The following is a 24417-nucleotide window of genomic DNA, read 5'->3' on the forward strand; positions in this document are numbered from 1 at the left end:
TTTTCCGCTAAATGTGCACTCTATTCTCCTATACCTCGTTAACCAACTGTTGGGAAGACTGGGCTTTTACTTGAGGGTCATAGGCCCATGGCCCATCTCCAGGTATGAACGCTTTTAGAAAACCTGGGTCATCGTTTGCGGCTAGGGGCAAGTCTTCTGCAACTGCTGCACGAAATTCTTGACGTTGACAACATAAAGAATTATGCGTCAAGACAGCTCATGACCATTCCGAAAAAGGACTTTGCCTTCTCATACTCGTTCGCATAGAAATAGATATAAGGAAAGGGGATAGGAGCAAATATAAAAGACGAACACAGGAGAGGTGGGAACTCCGAATCGAGCAGATCACAAGTTCAAAAATATTTCCTTTACCGGGATTAGAACCACCGATCTTTCGATTAGCCGGGCCGATATATGGCGTTTTCTGATTCCTTTACCTACTATCCTTTCCTGTGTGTCGTCTATTTCACCTTTGGTGGGTAAAACAGCTCCCTAACGCCATTTCTCGGCTAATGAATCGGGGCAGTTGGTTGCATAAGGCCCTCGCGGATTTCAGCGTAAATTACGTTTCCTGGATAGCTCAAGTGGTTGAGAGCATCCACCCGGCAAGTGGAAAGATCCGGAGTTCAAATCCAGGTTACGGAAATAATTTTACACTTGTGGTCTGCTCGCTTCCGCCTACCCCACCTCCCCTGTGTTCGTCTTTTATGTGGGTTCCTATCCCCTTTCCTTATACTTATCTATTTGTTTGAATGTGTGTGTGTGTGTATATATATATATATATATATATATATATATATATATATATATATACACAAACATATACATACACACTGAAATACTTAAAAAAATAAATAAAATTTTTTAACCTACTGAACACTTTCATAATCCGGTGATTCCAGCCACCTGTATATTTTTTGTATGCATTTTGTTAGTTAGAGACTCACGCAAATATACATGCTTGCGTGTGTGTGAGTATATACATATAGTATATACACACACAATTGTTTTCGCGGATTCAGAATGACCAACCATAACAACATACAGGTTTCGTCCGGAAAATAAGTGTACTGAGCTCAGGAAAAAAAATTTATTACACATTTACATATCTTAAGCTAATATTCCTCAAAATAGGACCCTTGTGAGTCGATACACTTGTTCCAGCGGCGTTCCCATTCCTGGAACGCTCCCGCGAAGGCATCATCGGGAACCTCTCGAAGACTCGTCGTCGACCTCTTCTCTGCCCTCCACGAACATCTTGTGCCACCGAAAGATCATGTTTCTGGACATGGCTGACTCCCCGTAAGCCTGGTTAATCATACCGACAGTTTCGGTAGACGATTTCCCAAGCTTTACCGCAAATTTGATGGAATAACTCTGCTCCAAAAACTTCGGCATCGCGTTCCGTGACGTGGGTCGAAGCGTGGAGGTTCGCGTTAACAGCGCTCCTCACTACACCACAGCTCAGAGCCGACTGCCTTTTTCAGCGTCGCTTGCCAACATACCCCCCTCCAATCGCAGCCCGTCAGAGCGGTGCTGGGCGCACCTGGAGCGGCGCGCCCAGCCCAGGAGTCAGTACACTTATTTTCCGGACGAACCCTGTATGGCGATTGAAAAGAATTAGTTCGGTTAATTAGAATCGGCATCTTTTAGCCCATCCACCATTCGGAATTTCAAATTCTGCCTTCCTAGATTCCTGGTCCTTCTTAATTGGATATCTAATGTTGTAAGTGATTAGTGAGATTGAAAAACTGAAGACAATGAGACTAAAACTCATCGCGGGGAAAGGCAAAATGCTCTTCTCGAAAATCACAACGCTGACGTCATTATTAAAACTCATTGGGTTCAACCAAACCCTCGAGCGAAGCATTTCAGATTGCAAAGCCCCAGCTGATGTTTATTTATGGCATTGCACTACACTTTCAATTTCACTCAGATATATATCCGTCAGTGTTCAATTCACGTGCGGCAATTGATTTCATTGCACGCATAAAATCGCATACATACCTAATTCATTCAATAAACATAAATGGTTTGTTTATCTTGTATTTCCAAGGTAATGAAACTGAATCGCATTACGGCAAATCAAACGGAGATTATACTAATTAGTCATGGAAATTAATAGGTGGGCACGCGATAAATTCGCAAATGCAATATTTTCCCCACAGATTTGACCAATCAGTAAAATGCTATTTTTTTTAAAACAGTAATTGAAAAAAATTCCCTCCATGTGAGTTTTCTCTATTTTTCTCAGAAGAACTAAAGTCCTCACCTTATCTGACTGGGACGTATTTTTCAAGATGGGAACAAGGAAACCTAGTTGAAGACGTCATAAGTAAACCGTATTAAAGCAATTATCTATAAAAGAAAGTCGTAAATCGTGTTAGTTACGCCATTTATAACTCGAGAACGGCTGGACCGATTTTCATGTTGTTTGGTTTTTTCGATACGACTCATTCCATAATAACAGAATGATCATTAAAATATCGTAAATGTATCGTATCGTAATATCGTATCGTAAAATATTTAATCATATCGCTTCATTGAAGACATTTCAGCGTCGGAAGCAAGGTGACGCGGTTCCTGGTGATCCGGATGTGCGTTTTACTGATGCTCTTCTTTTGCATCATTCGTTTCGGAATGAAAACTAAATTTGTTGCGATGGTTTGTGGGAAAAAAAATTCCACGACAGTGGCTGACCACAACCTCTCAACCAGAATAACATCCTATAGCAGTTTGCGGGAACACCCAAAACCTAAGTGGAATCCTTCACAGGGTTACAGGTACTGCGTTAAGGATACCTGGGTTTATGGACACATTAAAAGTATCGTACCGTAGAGTATCGTATCGTTTCATTGTGGGTCGCGGTAGTCCAGGGGGTAGAGCGTTGGTCTACTGACCGGAGGGTCCCGGGTTCGATTCCTGGGCACGGCACTCTGGGTACCTGCAGCTCCACCCAAACTTAAGTGATTTTTAGGGTACCAGGTCTTCCTGGGAAACCATAACCGGCACAGGGAAAGGAACTGGTCCCCCTACCCTGATGTGTGAATTTCACACGCCGCATAAGGCTCAGTACTGGGTGATCTCTACCATCACCTACCAAACCGACCATCGGGTTGATTACTGTGTTTATGATTTTTTTTTATCGCTTCATCGAAGAAATTTTAGCGTCGGAAGAAAGGCGACGCGCTTCCTGTCATCCAGGACACGGCAATGGCTGAAGCAACTATTTCTGCATCTCCAAGTCAGATACGCCCATTATTTGCTGTCATTCTTTCAACATGCTTCCCATCCAATCCACGTGACCTCTAAGAAGATATTTTACATTGAATTCGTGTAAGTACAAGAAATCTTGGTGCGGAGGAAAATGAGGAGATGCAGAACCAGGCTTTGCTGTTGATTGAAGACATGTGTTACCCTCATGGGCGGCAGTTTATCAGTGAAGTTAGAGTGGATGTACCAATTTCAATGGTATTTGGTATTTTGGATTCGTCTCAGCCCGGAACAGCAGAATAACTATGAAAATATCGTACCGTATCATAATATCGTATCAATGAGTCGTTTTGTTTTTAGCAATTTGATGGCTGAGCTTCGTAACAATGTTAGAAACATTGAGAGAATTGTTGAGAATTCAACTCGAGAACATTCGAGGTAAGCCTAGCTCGAGTTGACACGTCACTATAATGCCTGTAAACAAATCAACGACAACAAACAAGCATTTAGGTTACCGGTCACTTTTTTTGCTTCATATTATTATGCCGCGATGCAGAAAATCTAACCTTTCCCAATAAACCCGTAATGCAATTAGGCTTCGGAACATAATCAGCTCAAACGAATGTACCCCTTCTGAACCCCCAATAGAAGGAAGTATATGATACATTAATGAAGGCAATTGATGATGGAAATGGTGGCTTATTTTTCCTGGATGCCCCTCGTGGAACTGGGAAGACATTCCTCATATCATTGCTTTTGAACGCTGCTCTTGCGAGATCGGACGTTGCGGTAGCAGTTGCTTCTTCTGGCATTGCTGGAAGGATGCCGTGCGGCTGATTCAGCATTCCAGTTGCCGTTAACCTTACAAAATTCTGAACAAGTGACATGATACATTTCGAAACAGTCCGCAACAGCCAAACTTTTAGTAGCATCTAAATTCATGTGGGGCGAATGCACGATGGCGCCCAAACGCGCATTGGAAGCACTTGACCGGACATTGAAAGATCTGCGCAATGACTCGAGATGCTTTAATGGCGCAATGATTTTACTGTCTGGAGATTTCGGCCAAACACTGCCATTCATTCCAAGATCGACTGCTGCCGATGAAATAAATGCCTTCCTCTAATCATCAAATCTGTGGCGCTATGGGAAGAAACGTCAACTGAAAACAAACATGAGAGTTGTATTGCTGAACGATCCGTCCGTCTGCTGATCATTTCTCCAAGCAATTGTTGACTATCGGTAATGGCCGCGTTCCTCTCGACGAATCGGGCGGATTGATTTCATTTCCTCGGAAATTGTGAAATTTCGTTTCATCGAAAGTTTAGCTCTTCAACAAAGTGTTCCCGAACATCATTGATTCCTACAAAAATCAAAAATGATTGAGTGAGCGAGCAATTTAGGTGGCTAAGAACAAAGATGTAGATAACTTAAACTTCATAACTCAGATTCGAAAGAAACTGCAGGAGATGCCGCAGCGGTAACTTTTAACGGAGTCATCTGCTAATATGCATTTCAATGCAACAATTTCAGAGTGTAAAAATCATTCGCCTTGATCAAGGCGAATGATTTTTACACTCCGAAATTGTTGCATCGATATTCATAATTCAGAATCAAATCGTTTGTACACTGCATTCATTCAAATTTATTGACTTTGTAACAAACGAATACGAAGTCACCAAGTATCCATCTGAATTTTAAAGTCCTTCAATGTGCCTGGCTTACCAATGCGCAATTTACAGCTGAAGATTGGCTTGGTGGTCATGATACTTCGAAACCTAAACCAACCAAAAATATGCAATGGAACGCGTTTGGTGATAAAACAAAACTGATGATCAATTTCATTCACGCTACTTTACCCAAAGGAAAATCCAAAGATGAAAAAGTTCTCATTCTGAGGATTCCTATGATCCCAACAGATATGGCCCTTGAGTTTAAACGAATACAATTTCCTATTCGTATTGCATTCGCGATGACGATTAACAAATCACAAGGCCTATCGTTGAGTGTCTGTGGTCTGAATCTAGAAAACCCATGTTTTTTTCATGGTCAATTATATGTGGTATGTTCGCGTGCTGGTAAACCATCCACTTTATTTGTTTTGCGCCTGATAGCAAAATAATTATTTTTTGGATATCTGTAGGTGCTTGACTCAAGAGAATAAACCCGAATGTATATATATATATATATATATATATATATATATATATATATATATAGATTTAGTAAGGAAAACGTCTTTCTGACAAGCCATTGTAATACCTAATTTTTTAGTTTTTTGAATTATTTTCTTATAACATTATAACAAGTCGAATATGATTAAAATAATCGGTACAGCCATTCTTGATTTATAATTGTTATAACTAAACTTTTCAGAGATTGTTTGGAGGTACGAAGTTCGCCGAGTCAACTAGTATATATATATATATATATATATATATATATATATATATATTATGGGTCTTTGATGTTGACAATTCTTCAACGGAATATTGATAATTTTACGACCAACACAGGTGCACTTCTTCTGCATTCTTAAGGCATCCTCGAAGTCAAATGCACAAACAAACCGTTTCGATTTTTTCATTCAGATTTTATTTTTCTAGATGGGTAAAGTAGAATGATTAAGGGACCAAAAGGCCCCTTACAAAGCGATAGGTTGGCACTCTAGATTCAATTCCATCTGCTTCAAACACATTATGCGTCATCCTTCAGAATATTTAATTCTGAAACTTGAATTCCATTCCTTGCGATACGCAAAAGGATCGGCGCGCGCATTAATCATGGAAACCGGAGAGATTTCACCGACGGAAAATATGAATAACAGCGGGAGCAGTTGAACGCAGACAATGAAACAAGAGTGGCATTTGACTCGGTTGGGTGGGGAAGTAAAACATTAATGGATAATAAATCCTCGACATTTTATATCTCTTGGATTGTTTATTACCTCAACTCCCAGAAAGATAAAAGAAAAGTCGAAGATGGTTTTCCTTCCGGAACGAATAATCGTTCATGGAGCGTCATTCGGGAATCGACACGTCTCATGCCGCCGGGGACCACCGTGAAAACCCAGGAGCACGTCATAATCTCAGCGTTTATCGCCATTTTAGATTATCATTTGCCATTTTTAGACCAAAGTGGTATGGATACACGAAGAAAAATTGCAATAGACAGAGAATCTCTCACAAGAAGAAGAAAATTGATGACAGGGACGTTGAACAAGGATGTTAAGAAAAGGCTCGTCGAAACTTTGATATGGATCGCACGAGGGTGGGCTGAGAACTAATGCGCACATGCTTGTCGGCCACGAACAAAATGACCTTCCGAAGCACTCCTGGTAGTATGTGGAAGTAACATTCCCCCTCAAAACGCATGCGCAGGTTTGAGGTCGTTCATCCAGTGTATTTTGAGAAGCGGAAGTATGGAGACGTGTTCTAGTGCTATGTCAACGCGAATTAAACAGTAGTCGTAGTTATGTACGGTGCGGAAACATCGGAAAGTGGGAGCAGGATGACAGGCGCAGACTTAGGGACTTTTGAAATGCGGGTGTGGAGAAGGATGGAGAAGGTGAAGTGGACAGAAAGGGAAACAAATGAGGAATTGCTAGGTACGGTGGGGGAGAGAGGGGAGAAATCACAAGGACGTAGGGAAAATGGATGAAGGGCGTATTGGCCGGCAGTGGGACGCTGAAAACTGTAACAGAGGGGAGAATGTTAGGCAAACGAGGAAAGGGAAGGAACAGGATAGGGATGTTGGACGGGATGAAGGGAGGAAGGAAGTACTCAGAGATGAAGAGGGGTCTAATGTAGAGTAGGATACTGGATTTTGTGTTTTCATCGGACGGGAATAAGAAACGTGGGCGTGTTCACCAATAAAGCCTGCCTTAAACGATATATTACAAATCAGTAACTAGGATAACATGAAGTGGTATCATTTCACGACTCTACTCGTGAAAGAGTAACAAATTTTAGGAGTGCGTAGGGTTGCCGGCGTCCAGGGATAAACCATCATCATCTGCCCTGTCGCCAGTAACGCTATTTCACGCCACGTGTTCACCACCTTCATTGATATCTTAAAGTCCATGCAAACTCATAACGTCCCATTATATGCAAGCATTAACATTTGCCTTTATGCGTACCGAACTATTAAATTTATAAAGGTTTGTTTACATTTTCTAAATTATCACGCTATTTAAAAGTATAATACATTTTGAAAAGCTGTCAACGGAGAAATTGGACAGAGATTTATTAACTCATCATTGGATCCAAATGGGAGAAGCATGCGATAAAGATAAAACGAAGGTGAACTGAAGAAACAAAATACGGGAGAAGTAGATAGGCTTAGTTAAACATTAAAATAGAAGGGGAATAAACTACATCACGCGGAGCAGTTCATCAACCCTTGGAAACTACTTGGGTAGTACTCTAGAGATAATGGGCGCTTCAGTGGGAATATTCGGAGAATAGATAGCAAATTAGCAAAAGTAATATATACATATAAACGAGGTCTGTCCAATAAATACGCGAACTGAGGCCATAAAAACTTTATTTTGCAAAATTTAGTCTACATCGATTGTGTCCTCTTCTTCAAAGTACTCTCCATTCGTAGGCTATTCACGTATTTCATCTTCTTATCAACTGTTTAAAGCCCCCGCGGAAGTCCTCGGCAGTTAGGCTTTTCAGTTCTCTCGTCGTTTCTTGCTACATTGTGTCCACTTCTTCCCAGTGATGTCCCCTCAACACATTTTTGTATTTTGAAAATGGGAAAAAATAGCAGGGGGTGAGATCTGGCGAATAAGGAGGTTGATCAAGGATAGTGACTTAATTCTTTGCAAAAAAAATGGTAAACAATCAATGCTGAATGTGCACGAATGTTGCACACATTTTTAAACCCAAATGTTCGGTTAAAATAGTTTGCACTGCTGATTTTCCTTAATACAGTTCATCAGCTCGTATTATTCGGACAGTTTTTCAACGATCGGTAAGAACAAGGGACCGCACACGATCAATGTTGTCGTCAATACAGGTGTTTGAAGGTCATCCCGGTCTTGCATCATCCGTGGCGTCTTTTCGGCCATCTTTAAAACGCTTAATTCACTTGAAAACGGATGTTTTCTTCAGCGCATTATCACCGTAAACAGCTGTCTACATTTCAGTAATTTCTTCATAACTTTTACCGCACTTCTACTTAAAAACTTGATGTAGATTCGTTGCTCCGTGATTTCGTCAATTTCCATTTTCGACAAACAGTAAAAACAAGGACAACAGAAACTAACATAACTGGCACCATACGCACAGCTCGACGATCCGCTAAGCACAGACGGCTCATTGGGTCATAGGCAACTAGCGCCGCTAGTGGGCGGGGCTATGGTCAGCGTCATGGCCACCAGATTGCCCCAGTTCGCATATATATTGAACAGACAACGTATATGTAGAAGAGAAGCGATGGATGGCACACTAAAGTAAAGATGAAAAGAAGATAATATTGGAAACTAAATTAACGTGGAAGTGTGGAGTTCTTTATGGATACGAAAGCTAATCTTTAAGGCAAAAGGATAAGCGTATATTTAGAGGTTTTGAGATGCAGATGGAGAGAGAAAAGGAGAAAATAAATAGGACTGAGAGAGCTACAAGAAGGAAGAAAGTTGACTTCGAAGACAGAATGAATGCAGGAAGAAGTTACTAAGAAACGAGGGAGTAAATGATGTGAGGCAAACAAGAGGAAGTTCTCGCGATACACTGAAGATAATGGGCGCCAGAAATCTTACAAAATCCACCTTAAATATTGGCAAATTAACTTGAATGAATGAATGATTGAAATCGATCTCAGCTTATAGAAAAATTTAATGACGATTATTGCTTAGAAATCACCCCTGCTCCAGGCATCAGACGAAGGCTCAGTTCACTTGACTACGCCAATGCTGGAAGAATACAAGCTACTATGCTTTCACTTAAAAAGTAAAAGATTTGTAAGTTCCTTTCTTCATTTCGCCTGAATTCTCCGCTTCGGTAAAAAAGAGCTGAATAAAAAATTCAATAAAAGACAAAGAGAATGAAATAAACGCGTCTTGAAAAAAACTACGCAGAGATTTCAACAGCAGAATGTTTGAGAGAAGTCCTGGAGGGATAGAGAGGACGCGGATGGAAGCAGAAAAGAAAAAAATAAGATAAAAATCTCGAGGCGCAAAAAAGAAATTCGGAAAAAATCGCGTTAATTTCATTCGGAATGCAGCGATACGCAAGAGCTTGAGAATTCAAAAAATAAAAACAGCATTTATATCGTACCTACATACTCACAACTGAATTAACGGTACCTATATATATATATAATAAAATGCTTGGTTCTCGTTGTTATTGTTATGCTGTTATTGTCTTTGGTCGTCTTTCATGTTTGTTATATTTTTCACTGTAAAATGGCGCTACTGCTGTATGTGAGTAATGTTTTAAAATAAATAAATATATAATATATTCTTGTGTGATGTGAAGGAACTGTTTCATTATAACAGTGATGAGTACTTCTTGTGATTTTCCACTTAGTAATTTTTATTAAGTATAAAATTGCAAGAAGTTCTCTTTTCAGTTAATATACAAAGAGTTAACTGATAAAATTAGATCGTAGACTGTGACCACGATCTTTTTACTGTCGTGTAAACTTCGTGAAACAACTTCTGTGTATTTTTTTATGCATGCGCGCAAATAGTTTTCCTCGTTTTTAAAATGTTGTTGTCAAAAAAGCAGTGCACTAAATTTTCAAATAAAGGTAACCTAAAAATATATGTTCAATCATAATTAGACATGTGATACGAATCAATATGAACGAAACAATGATGAAATTTTTGAGAACCAGGAAGACTAGGATAAACGTCACAACAGGAGGGTCAAAACAAGAGCAGGTAGAACAGTTTCCTGGAAGTATGATGAATACAGTAAGGTTAAAAGAAGAGAGCTTGCTGTGGACAAAGAGGCTTTCACAAGGAGGGGGGATTCGATTTCAGGGACATTTATTAAGGAGGTTAAGGACCAGTGACAACTTTGGGATCAAAATCCTCAAGCGATGCCATGGGACGACCCCACATAATAATCCAATCGGCAAGTACTTCAGGTCACCAATGCTTCGCGGGAAACCGAATCGTGGCGCATGGAAGGGGACTAGGCACCCTGTCAAACTGTGAATTCCATGCGACCTAATAATGGATAGATACAGAAAACTCAAGCTCTGGAAGAAAAACCTTGAGAGAATAAACACGTGGAGTGAGGAAAGTGAAAAGAAAAACTTGTTTAGTTCAGTTTAACATCCGGAAAAGATCCAACAAATTATGAATGCCAATTATTCATAGCGTATACACAAAAGAAATAGACTTGTGCAATCTGGCGGCCATGACAAAGGACTATAGCCCGGCTCACTAGCGGCGCTAGTTGTCTGAGACCCAATTAGCCGTCTGTGCTTGGCGGATCGTCGAGCTGTGCGTATGGTGCCAGTTATGTTAGTTTCTGTTGTCCTCCTGTTTTTACTCTTTGTGGAAAATGGACATTGCCGAAATCACAGAGCAAAGAATCAGCATCAAGTTTTTTGGTGAAGCGCGGTAAACCTTATGAAGAAATTACTGAAATATTGACAGTTGCTCACGGTGATAATGCTCTGAAGAAAACATCCGTTTGTAGGTGGATCAAGCGTTTTAAAGATGGCCGACGAGATGCCACGGATGATGCAAAGCCGGGACGACCTTCAACCACCTGTGTTGACGACAACATTGATCGTGTGCGGTCCCTTGCCCTTACCGATCGTCGAAAAACTGTCTGAATGATAGCTGATGAACTAAATTTAGGAAAATCAACAGTGCACTTTATTTTAACCGAACATTTGGGTTTTAAAAAAATGTCATATATATGAATGTAGTGTCATAACACGAAAGAGCAAGTGAGTACGTAGAAAATACACTTTTTAAGTGCCATTTAACGCAGATAAATAACACTTTCGGTGTCTCGAGCAGATGCAAACTTTAAAAGGTTCTGTTTTTTCATGAGACTGTTGGACGATACTGGAAAGGCAGAATTTTTTCAACGAACTTTGTTCCAAAACTGTGGAGAACACCTTAAGGCCTAGATTTGGGAATTGGGATTTGCCCTCACCGATCAAAGCCAACCTTCGAGTTGACTGCTCTTGATGGTAGAGACTCGCTTTGCGGATTCAAAATGTCTGCTTCGACGGAGAAGGGAGGGAGCGAGGGATTTGGGGATAATGGCGGGAAATTGCACTCTAGGAGAATAAATTCAAAGAGATTTGTCGCGCACTTCGCGGCGTGATCAATCGACTTTTCGTCAATTCACCCTCCCTCTAACCTGAATGCTACGCAAACGGGAAAGTGGGTGACAAGGGCGAAGGGCTACACGTTATAATGCACTCCCGGTCAGTCGCTGCCGGGAAAGAAAACCCAGATGCACCGGCGGCATCCATTTCCTTTCCTCGCGAACTTAACCCACATATTTCATGACTTCAATTAATGTGGCGCTCGCGGGTAAAACATGTCCGCCTGTTGATGGGCCCGTCTTATACGATCTACGCCGCCCGCCATTACACTTCGTTGTTTAACAAACGGTACAGAGTACGCGTGATACAATGCATGAATGTAAAGACCGTTTTACACGATTATAACTTCGTTTGGAATTGGATGAAAACAAGGTGTTCAAACTCTGATGGATCCTTGTATACAATCCAAATGTTCTACCGACAATCGATTTTTGCGCATGCAAAAGTTTTGTTTAGCAACGCTTTTGTTTTGTGCTTTCGACGGTTTCAGTGTTGATTGAAAAGTAATGTTGATTACGGCGCAACAATCGGTCGTCTCCTGTAACGGTCTCCTCTCTACTCATCTCTCATTGGCTATCGGATTCAAGGATCGGATATAAAATGAGCACGTTCTTATTTCCGTTTAGTATCGTCTTATAGTATAGCATCTTTATACCTTAAGTATCTTAATATGCATAACAACTTTAAATTTTTAGTATCGTACTTATTTCTGCTTCAAGTACTCAAAAACGATTTCTAATCATTTGTCGAATATCATTTCGCTTTTAAAACGATACGATTTTGAGCATCCTACAATCAGTACTGATATAAGCATAGTGTAAATCGACCTTAAGGTGCATGAAATTCATACATTAACATTATAGGATTCCTTTCCCTCTCAATAAGTTTCCTGGAGATAACTTAAAATTAAGATTTTTTATTTCAAATGCATTACCCAATCAAAAAAGGAAGCGGCATGATGAATATGTGCCCACAAGTAACCCTGTCGCTTTGTTTGCAAACTCAATGATGAGCAAATCCCATGCAAACCTTCCGTGCAAACATTTCCGTGGAATCCAGCCGCATGAATCCCAAAGGATGCCATTTATTTGCCGAACGGGAATCGATCTTCTTGTATTTCCAAGGGATCGGGTTCATACGGGTGATATGGTAGCGGCTTATCACCCCAATGAGGGCCCGGGTTCGAATCCTGACGGTGGCAGAGCTTCCCAACGGTATCCCGGTCCCTGCTCAGGTCGTCACGTGGAGAGTACTTCAAGTGAGGTACGCTGTCCATTGAATAGGGCGTTAAATTGTGCGACCCATCGGCGTATTTCTTTAAGATAATAGACTTATCCCGACGCCGGGTGTCTCTCCAAACCGAGTTTCCCTAATAATCTTATCCCTACAAAAATTGTGCCCACCTTGCACTTAAAATAGCGGAAATGAACTCAAACGGTCGAACGCATCCTATAGTAAATTAGTACCGCTACAACAGCTAGGAGGTGGTTTCTCTGCCAACTGGAATCACTGGACTAGATCAACCTGGAGAAATATCGCGATTTTACTTGGAAGTGCGAAGAAGTAGGGCGGGGAGGCGGTTTTTTGTTGGAAGATAAAGTGAGAACGAAAACACCGCCAAGGCGGATGGGTTCCACTTGGAGCGACGACTCTGGCGCCATTGGGGTGGACTGGACGCCCCTCGCTGACATCCGCGCCCCGCTCGATCCAAGACGCGCGAGTCACAGCATGCTTTTTTTTATTTAATGGCCGCATCTTGCCTTCCATCCAATGAAAGATAGCTCTAGGAGAGTCTTGATGCCAACATTTTTCAAAGATTTCGAAAGAGAAGAGTGTGGGATAGAAAACGAAAGAGAAAAGTCTGAGAAAAACGACAAAGTCGGAAAAAATCCATTGTAACATTACTATCACATCAGGGTAGTGTTTCTTAATCTTTATCTGATATTTCCACCACTTCTTGATAATTCATTTTCCTTGCGACTCCCACTTTATCGTTATACACCAACCTCACATTGTACTTGGAGTAATTTGTTTCTTCACATCATTATAAATTACATGCAATGAGTGTCAATCAGTTCAAATTTCTAACTTATTCATCACAAATTCATTAACTATTGTGCGATTGCAGTCATTACACTTTTTACACTATTTTTTATATTTTACGTAATTTTAATTAATTCTTATCATAATCCACGCAAAAAGGGCTATTCCTATGTTCATTACGGTTTGTGCCATCAGCCATAGTCGTCAACGGACCTTAAATACCTAATTGTAATACCAGCACTATGGAGCTTTTTATTACGCGGGACCTCTGAGTTGTGTAATTTCAGCACGCCGGATGAAAATCACTGTCATGGTGCCAACGGTATAACTGGTGGTGAAAGAGGGTGCCCAGGTGTAAGAACATAGGTGTCTTTCAGAGGAATGGAAAATATATTTTTTTTAATTTCATGAGAAAACGCAACTTAACGATTTGTGGGGGCGGATGGGGATCTAGCGATGGGCATCCGCAATGCCGGTCGACACAAGGGGCAAAATTAACCGTGACTCTTTTGATACTCAGGTTCTCAGTGACCAGTTCAGTTCGGACGCCGAAATGGCAGACTCAGAAATACTCGTATATCCAGGCTTCGCGCGCAAGAGAATTGCATTCACACTTTGCGGTTTACTATTTCCCTAGACGATGTTCCGCTGTTTTATTTTGATTTGTAGTATTTCCGTAAAATCATTCACCTCGTGGAATCTCAACCTGGTAATATGCCGGCGACGCCGAATGCCAATCGCCTCGAATCTGTGGTGCGAATGAGGGAACAAGAAGGAAAGACCGCCACGACGATGCATCCTCGGAGGAATGGGAAGAATTACACAGAATCCCCAAAAGAAAAACCGTCACTCAAGACACGTCGTATTCGTCACGCTTCGCTTGCATGAAAAATTCTCATGGTGCGCCAGAAAACCTGTAGGATCCGACTTGAAAGTGTACAAGAAAATGGCGTCTAGGCACGTTAGTAGGCCATCGGAATCTCACATTGCCTCTTCACTTTCTTCGACCCTTTCTCTCTCTCTATCTCGGGTGCAAGGTGGCAGTCAGGACGTTGAAAATAAAAAAAAGAAGCACTTGGTCGCATCACCTGGTAGCGAGCGGATTAGACGACCCAATTCTTCCGTGACGGTGCAAAGGCGGCTTCGGCTCATCGCAGTTGCCGCCCCCGTGTGGCTTTGGGGACGGCGCTGGTGCCAACGCGGACCCGACCGCTTGGGAAGGGGGACGCGAGGCTACGGGGGAAGCGAGGATGACTGCCGGGAACTGCTTTTTTTAGTGCCCATTCGGCAAGTCTGCGACTGCGCCATGGATTGACAATGCTCCCAATTGTGACGCGCGCCGACAATAAAACCTGACGGTACGCTACCGCCACTTCTCTCATTATCGCTACAAAAATTGTCCCTTTTCAGAGTTCCGATAGCAAAATTCCCGTTTAAAAACCAAATTGAATTTGAAGTAGTAATTAATGTTTAAGTGCCTGGAAGACTGAGGACATTTGCACGCATTTAAAACTTACAGAAATGCCACAAAGGACTTCCTCTACCATAATTATTCACGTAATTTCCCTCGAAAAATAAATTGGGAATGATGAAAACAGTGTGTTGTCTACATTTAAAATAGTCGTGTTCCCACTCGCGGCGTGGTAGGCTAGTAGGAGGAGCATTCAGCTACCGACTGGAGGCATCAACTGGGTTCTAACCCAAGGAAACCAGAAAAACCCCAGCACAACAAAAACTGAACAATTTTTTTCTGGTACCAACAAAGTTCTCGGGACGCATAGAAGAAATTCGGTACCATCCAAAACCCAACTTTCATGGGTAGAATAGGTACCTTGAATGAATAAATACATCCGCCCATCCATCATGACGTTAATAGAAGAACTGCGGGGGGCAGAGGATGATCTAAGAAAGGTGGGAGCTAATTTCAAGGTCCAAACGTAAAGATAAGAGGAGAAGATCAGCTATATTGAGCAATAAAATGGAGCTGATTGAGCGCTAAACCATTCCGAGATCCAAGATGAAACTGATTATATCACAATGATTCAGAGAGTAAATACGTGCACTGTAATTCAACAATTTCAGAGTGTTAAAATTATTCGTCTTGACTGGGATTCGAACCCAGATCCCTCAATATCCGGTCGAGTGCTTTAGCCACTTAAGCTATCGAGGCATCGTTATTACTTCGAACTTTTTGGGGCTTTTAAAGGAACTAGATGTTGAGACGAAATGCCGTACATATAATGTCACAGGCATTCGTATTCGTGCGCGACTCGCCACAATTTTCTGCAGGAGCTGTGAATGAATTTAAGGCCATGGATGTATATAATGGATGATGCATCTACCCAAGAATAATTCCTTAGTACTGGTAAGATTGATATGGAACTTTAAGAATAGCATTGTATAGCATAGCCCCATATATGTTTTTTATCAATTGCTCCAGATTCTCACACTCTTAACTAGAGCATAACAAAATATAAATGTTTGTAAAAAAAACACTCACCATGATTTCTTTCTCCTCGGCAGGAACCCAACATGGTGGCGACGGCGTACAACAATGGAGAGGAACTTGACCCTGGTGGCAACGGTGGCCATTCTGGCAGCCATCGGTCTGACTGTGGCTCTTGTTGCCGTCATCTTACTAGGGGTCCCACCTCTCGGGATTATGGGTCTTAGAGACCAGGGTGAGAGATATGAGATGCATCTTTGTCAATCAAATAAACAGTGAATGAGCACGTAATGTTTTTAACAATAGGTGCAGCAGAATCACAGGAAATGAGAATTATTCTTGCACAGGATATGTATACTTATATGAATCCAAAGTTTCTTGATCTGATCTTGCTTTCACCAAAATGGATGGAACAACTAAGTGACACTAACTCAGTAAAACAAAAGTTTGTTTCCCTTTCCACCATTGATTTCATAAAATTCATTACTCAAGGTTCAGGAAGAAATAGGAATGTTCATTGCTTGAATCATTAGTATCATTTATCATTTGCAAACATGTTCCTTGACTCTTCAAGCAAGAAAATTGAAATATTTAATTGCATGGATATTATCAATTAAACATTGTCCATTGGCAAGATTCCCAATAGTTATAAAAATAAATTGTTAATAATATCAACAGAATAATATCACCAGTGAATTTGTGCAGAAGATTAAGCTATATTGATTTCATTATAACATTGGACAAATCAAATGTCAAGATAGCTTCTAGATAAAAATATATTTATACATCCTTGGAGGGACTCATTGCGTCTGGAATTATTCTGTATTCTTATTTCAGTAAGAATTTTTGTAATAATAAAGGTGAAACATTCTTGAACTGAATGTAATCTACATGAGAGAATCCTAAGGCAAGGCAAACAAGTATAATAAAGACACAACAGAATTTTTGAATGGGTGGAGGTCATTGATGGGTATACGTAAGCAGTGCTCTGGTTATATATTCTTACAAAGACAGGAATCACCATCAACTTTACGAACTCATGCTATTAATAACCATTTCCTTAAGGTGAATGGAAATTATCTTCTTTGACTATTATTCTGTATATGTTTCTATAATACCTTAAAACAGTAGAAAAAAGTATATTGGTGGCAGTTTATAGTAGATATTTCTTCCTTTCCTTAAAAAATAAACTTGTATCAATATGTATAAATGTATCACAGATTTTTTAGGTTCAAAATCCATTCTTACTATCATATTTCTAATGCCACGGCAAAAATATACCTTCATCTTAGCTTTGAAATATTACTGATACATATATTTTATTGGCTGAAAAATAACTGCACCTATAATACCAGATGTGACTCCAAAAATTGTCATTTGCACTTTGATAAATGTTATGTGTGGCTAAAGTGAGAAAGAAAATGTTTTCTTTTATATTTTACTGTATATACCTAATTAAAATTATATCTTCAGTTAATGCATAAAATATAAGGCAAATCATACAGTTGGTTGAACCTATTAAATGTAGAATCACGAAAGCAAACGTAATATTTATGTGATAAGTAGGTTCCTTCCTTCCTTAGGTTAAAACAATGCAAGATTAAAAAAATTATCAAGGTTTAACTATATTTACTGCACTTAATTGATTTCCACAACATGAAAATAATGCAAATAATTGCCAAGAATGGCATTCAACTATGTAGCGTTCAAATGAGAAAAAAAATCAAAGATCCATTAGAATTGTCTCAAAACATTTTTCCTCAAAATTTAATTTCCTCTTTTCATTACCTCAAATGCACCTTAGAAATACCAAAAACTGCATAATATTTTCTATTCACATCTATAAGTTTTTAATTTTCACAGTAGCTCATATTTAATATCATTGATAGCATATCATTGATTATAAATTGAAATCCCATCAGTTGCAGTTCACATATTTTCAATTATTGATAAGTTTTATTGAGCTGAAAAATTATGCAGCAATGCAAGATTCATTTAAATCCATGCAAAACACCTAAAAATACAAAGTAATCAATGTTCTAATAGTAGTTTTTAAATCTATTTGAAAATGCAACACTGAGAAATAAGATGGGAAAAAGTAATAAATTTTAAAAATATAGAAGGATCTATTTTCTTTATAAACGAGGCAGGCAATGAAGTACCTCTGGTATTTTGGGTGATTTTGTATTCAATGTACTTTTCTAATCAACTTATCATGATCAAATTATTCAACACAAATTATGAGATGGTACATTATTTGTTAATGTTAAAAAATATTGATTTGCTCTTTCAAAATGGACATGCATTAGATGTGAGAAAGACTTGGATGAATTGGCACAAAATTGTAATACATATATATAAAGAGCCATTAAGTACCTACATGTGTACATTGATACAGCCAAATTAAACTGCTAAATTAGGATTCAGTTTTTATTGGACTTACTTCGAAGGCTAAATTTTGCAGGCCTGAATATTTAAGACATGCAAATAATTTTGTTGCATTTTAAATGCTTTGTTATCACATGGTAATAATCATTAAATTATTTCTAATATCACTATTCAGTATTGGAAAAAAGTCATGATCCATTTAAGATGTTCCATTTTGAAATAAAATTACATGTATGTAATAAAACCATCACATACAGCAGGCATTCCTATACCCAATGGACTTCCTCTCTTCCTTGTGTTCTGTGTAGTTTATCTGTTCCCACTTTCCATAAATCCTAATATCTTTCAACCTACTCCTTCCTACTTATCTGCATGCTGACTCCTTACTGGCATGGGAAACTTCTCAATGCAAGACATGACGGCCTTTGTAACTAATGAACGACTGAATGACTTTGACCCTAATGATGACCACACATTGTGACAATTGCTATCTATGTACGATAATAAAACCAATGGGTTTGAGGCAATTAGATCTCTTCCTCCTGATTGCTGCTTCTGTAAAGACTGACCTTGTGGACAATGAATTAGAACATGGACTATATCAACCATTATCTGGCACATGTGTTCGTAAGAATTCACAAAACTTGGCCTTCTACTGTCCTATATATATTTTATTGTAGACAAGTACAATTAGTTTTGAAATGGAGAAATGGTATGTGGAGGGAATCACTTATTTCTTGCATTTGCAATTTCCTGTAACTATTTAATGCACTAAAAATTATTTTTAATAATGTTTTCCCACACCAAATGGATGTGACATTGCAAAAACTTCATCAAACGCTTAAATGACTCTAGCCTGCTTGCCATAATCAAGTATTGAACATCACAGAGAAAAACCAAAAATTTCACAAATAAAACTTCCCATACATGTAGCCATCTGTCTATACAGTAGTCTATCATCTTTGCTTTCTTTATTTAATTTAACTATTCAACAAAGGATCAATGCAAACAAGAAACTATCACATATAAAACTGCTTCATATAATACTCGCAGCGTAGAAGTTACTAGGTTCTCTCGATCTTTTTGCTGTTAAATTATTTCATAGTTTTTTTTAATTAAATGTTTCAAGTGTCACTGCAACAGTAATCTCTCTGTAAAATAGAGATGCAACACAATCCAAAATTCTTTTGGTGGTGAATATGGATAAATTTTCAAGAAACAGTTAACATTTAGTTACTTCCTGTTTTATCACTGCACGAAAATTGGTAGTGAAAGATAAACTAGTCGACTAATAAAAAAACGTATACTAGTAAAATTTTTCATTAGTTCTATCTAATCAAATTCTTTCAAACAACGTTCCAATATATATATTTATAACATGGAGATTTATAGTAGTTTAAATAATAAGCAAAATGTCTTCACTGCCCATTGCTTGGCATGAATGTTTATAAAATCAATGCAATTGGATATTCAGCTATATAACTACATAGCACTGGCACTAATTCTCGATTTATGTAACACTGACAAATATGTAAAATTTTAAATAATCAATCTCCCTTACCAATGTGAAGTTTAAAAAAATTAGATGCAAATGACTGTTTTGTTCATAATAAAAAACAACATAAAATAATTCATCCATCATGCAAAAATAGGTATATGGAGGGAAAAATAAACTTCATAGGAGACCGAGGAGGTGATTAAAAATACACATTTTCACCACTGAAACCATGAATAAAAATTCCCTATGGATGCAAATTCAGACAAAATACTTTTTTTACAAGTTCAAGACAGGGAGAAAAGATTTGATGCATGAATCTCCAAACTGTTTCCAACACAATGATAAAAAATCTTCGCCAAGGAAGAAATATGGGATTTCAATTCCAAAATCGCAATTGAAGTTTTCAAGCCCTGAGAAATTTGTGAAATGGAGATGATTGCTGACAGTAAAAGAGGAGACCTGACCACTCTGTTCTTTGTTTTCATCATTTTGTTTTTTTTTGTACTCACAGACGACTGACGCTTTGCCTAACTCCACTCGTTTGTTCTCTTCCGTTCCTCCCTTTCGTACCTCCCTCCTATCATCTTCCTCCAATCGAATGCCTGGTTGACCCCCCTCTAAACCAAAACCCAGCAGAAAGATCAGAGTCTCTCCCTTTTCTGGCAGAAGCTTTAATAGGGGAGGACCTCAAGGATCCCAAGGCCAACCCATGCCTCACCAAGGGCTGCATCAAAGCAGGTAAGGGACTGTCGTCAGTGGAAATATGTGAGCCATCACAAAGTCAATAGATTTAATATTTAAAGTACGAAAATGACATCAGATTGACCCAAATTGAGTCTATATTTAATCAAATAGAATTAATTACTTATCCAATTAGGAAATTTAAAGCAATAAGATATTTGGCACAAGGTACCTCCTCTGTCATCGCCCTTGGAAGGGCACTACATAACTGAGTTAAGAGACCCAGCCTAAAATGGCCGAACGAATTTGTCCACCTCTCAAAACCAATAAAAGAATAATACAGTAAACTATCGATTATCTGTTTTACAGGTTATCCTTGCTATTCTCTCTTCCCAGGAAACTCAGTATTTCAATTGAAATCACAATCATAAAGATAATTACCATAAATGATTTCAAACTTTGACATACTTTATAAAATAAATACACAAGTTTGAAATACCTCAGCTTTCCTCAAAAAGTTTTTAATGTCATAAAAATCAAAAGTTGTCAATAATTTTTGATGCTTTAATTAAAACATTCTCATACCCTCCATACTTTCTCTTCATTGTTTCCTTTGCATTTCATTAGCCCTGATTATTCCATGTTCGCTTTTGAGGTGAGCAAAGATATGGTTTTACTCTGCAACAAATAAGTCATCAACTATGTACAATACATTATTTTAATCAGTTTCATATGATAAGTATGAATCCATATCAGTCATCCTTTGCTTATATTTATCCTTTGCCAATCATTTGTTTTATCATGGCTATGAATCCTGATTAGCTTTCTGGGGAAAATACATTCTGCTATTCACTTGATGATAGTTCCATGTTCTTGTGCAATCCATTCTTTTATGAAAATGGCTGTAAAATAGTATCTATGTTTTTTTTAATTATCCATACCTCATCCATTAGCACAAATAACTAATAGTTTACTCTATGTTGTATTTCTTTAGTGGTATTTTTAATTATTGTTAAATGAGTCTTTTGCATCATTGCCTGTAAGATACTGCAAATCTGGCCTCATGCAAGGAATTCTAAAAGTTGTTATTTTCGAGCACACAGGAATTTGGGGGAGTCTTTTGGAATGGTATGATTTCATGCTTGCTTGAGGCAATGTCGACCAAAGAAACAAACTGATAGTTCACCTCTTCAAAAACTATGCAATAGTATTCCGAGGGATGCTCAATTACATTTTTTCTGAGTTTCCCTGCACTACCTTAATCAAAAAGTTTAGCATTAGCAAAACCAATTGTCACCGTTAAAACAAAAATTATAGGATAAAGGCCTATGGAGGCAGGAAAAGTGGATGAAGGGGGTGTTGACCGGCAGTGGGATGTTGAAGACTGTGATAGAGGGTAGAATGTTGGGCAAAAGAGGAAAGGGAAGGAACAGGATAGGGATGTTGGACGGGATGAAGGGAGGAAGAAAGTACTCAGAGATGAAGAGGGACCTGATATAGAGTAGGATGGTGGATTTTGTGTTTTGTTAGGAGTAATAAAATGTTTGTTTGGTAGTTGTGTCCATCCAAAAACCTACTTTTACCGATAGATTACCTAAAAAAAAATAGGATAAAGGATTTTGATGGGAAAAAAATACAAAATGTTTTACATGCATTTGATAATCTGCAATGTAATCAGGCATTAAGAGTCCTCAGCATCGTCGAAATATTCCTGGTTCCATTCATAGAATATAAACATAAGGAAATATTCCTTTTAATATTGAAATACAATATGTGACTATCAAGGGTTTTCAGGAATGCAACTTGGGAAGTATGCTTCCCAATCTGATTCCCCTAGGAACTCAGTATATTATGGGAGAAATTATATTGAATACCAATAATACAATTTTGAGATGTTCTGCAAAAATAGAGAATGATTTGACACCCCCATGAAGGTACCAAATTAAGATCTGATTCTCCAAGTTTTAACTCAGTTATTCCAATAAATAAAAAGGTCACAGCCCATCCCAAGGGTCATTGGGTTGAATCCAATCAAGGGTCATCATATCATGGTAGATCTGTTTTATTTTTTTTAGTTTTTGACACTTACAAATATTTCGATTACTCAATTATCAACACAATTAAAAATACCAATAATTCCCCCAGGTCTCCAAGAATGTTAAGTACAACTTTGTTTCCACATATTTAATTCATTCTCACTCCCTATCCCAAATTCATGGCTGTAATTGGGTTTCAACCAGCTTAATCTGATGCTGGGATTTAATTAAATGTAGTCGAATTGTGTGACTCAGTTGCAATGGCGAAAAGAACAATTATTTATGCTTAGTGACAGCTCTTTTAATTGCCATTTTAATGGAAAATGGATTCATGTAAATTCACTTCACAATAGGTTCACTCATAGACTACTATTGGCCAGTATTTATTTGAATGACTTTATTTTTAGTATATGAATGATAAAACATTGGCAGTATTAATGATTCCTATGTATAAACAAATTCGACAGCCGCCAAGATCATTGACAATATGGACACATCAGTTGAACCCTGCGAGGATTTCTACAGCTATGCTTGTGGAGGATTTGAGAGCAAGAGCACCATTCCTGAAGACAAATCCTCGCTGAATGCTTTTAACGTAATCCATGACCAACTTCAGGAGCAGCTAAGAAGGATTGCAGAAGAGCCTGACCAGCCTAATGACCTTCGAGCTTTCAGAATGGCAAAGGACCTTTACAGAGCTTGCATGAATAAAAGTAAGTGAACAAAAGATCCAACTTGGAAGTTGGTGCGTGGATTTAAGTTCATTGAGAAAATTTTAATTAAATTGAGACTTATCTGATTAAACGAAGATTTGAGAGCAAACCATTTTATTTTTATTTTATTTTTTAAAGATATTTTTCCGTACCCTCTTAATGTAACAGTTTTCTGGAACAAATCTTAATCTTTTCAAGTGTTGTTACAATTGAGGAATTAAAATTTTTGCATTTCTTAATGTGTGCCCATAATATTAAGGAAACTCCCAAGGGCAATCAATTAGCAGAGTGGAATTGATTTAATATTGCAAATAATTAATCCTCAAATGTTTTTTCCACATGTCACAGGGAAACTAAAGTTTATTCTTTTCAAACAGGGTTTAAGATTTGCCCCTGTCAACTACATATTTGAATATCTCACATTTAATGCAAACCTATATTTTACAAACTTGTGCAAATACTAAACCACGATGGTATTTTCTTTACTATAATTTCACAAGATTAATATCGATCAAAGAGATTCATGGGTTAATTATGGAAGTAAAATTAATAAATCAACTATCCTAGTGAAGGTTCTAATTGCTATAAGAAATTTCACATTCCTCTTTAATAAATTTTCATTGTAGATGTGTTCATATTATGCATAAAATGGAATGAATATTTTAGCCCATTATTTGAGCAAAAAATTTTTTCCCACATTTCAGCTGGCAATAACAATATCTTCATATTTCTAGAATTTTCTAATGAACGTTTATTACTTACGCAATTCTACATAAAATATTTAATTCATCCTTTTTGATTGATCAACGTGCAGATGGCTTCATGCAAACCTAAATGAATGGAGCATTCCTAAATCACTCATCATGCCCCACTATGTCCACAAAAATCTTTGCTCTTAGTGCACTAATTTCTTTCCTAACAAAATACCATGCAGATTATTAATTGAAATCATAATCACCATTACTTACAGCACTCATAGAGGAGAGAGGATTGGAGCCATTGAAGAAAGTGCTCAGCAGACTTGGAGGATGGCCAGTCCTTGAAGGAAGTTCCTGGGATGAAGGCTCATTCTCTTGGCTCCAAAGTGTCTAC

At 38.4% G+C, this 24417-nt stretch overlaps 1 protein-coding gene across 4 annotated transcripts in view; it reads left to right on the forward strand.

Moving 5' to 3' along the window:
• Nep2 (Neprilysin 2) overlaps positions 1-24417 on the forward strand; it is a 259222-nt gene that overhangs the window by 217597 nt on the left and 17208 nt on the right. For 2 of the 4 annotated variants that reach the window (XM_071595689.1, XM_071595685.1), the window contains exons 2-5: positions 16087-16244; positions 20529-20633; positions 23080-23325; positions 24296-24417. The exon at positions 24296-24417 is cut by the window's right edge and continues 90 nt beyond it. In XM_071595689.1, the coding sequence (XP_071451790.1) occupies positions 16087-16244; positions 20529-20633; positions 23080-23325; positions 24296-24417 (631 nt within the window). The remainder of the gene's footprint in view (positions 1-16086; positions 16245-20528; positions 20634-23079; positions 23326-24295) is intronic. The other 2 variants (XM_071595687.1, XM_071595686.1) reach the window with 2 other exon arrangements.

The sequence above is a fragment of the Hetaerina americana genome, unplaced genomic scaffold (genome assembly GCF_022747635.1).
Source record: "Hetaerina americana unplaced genomic scaffold, ioHetAmer1.1.p SCAF_7, whole genome shotgun sequence".
Lineage (NCBI taxonomy): Eukaryota > Metazoa > Arthropoda > Insecta > Odonata > Calopterygidae > Hetaerina > Hetaerina americana.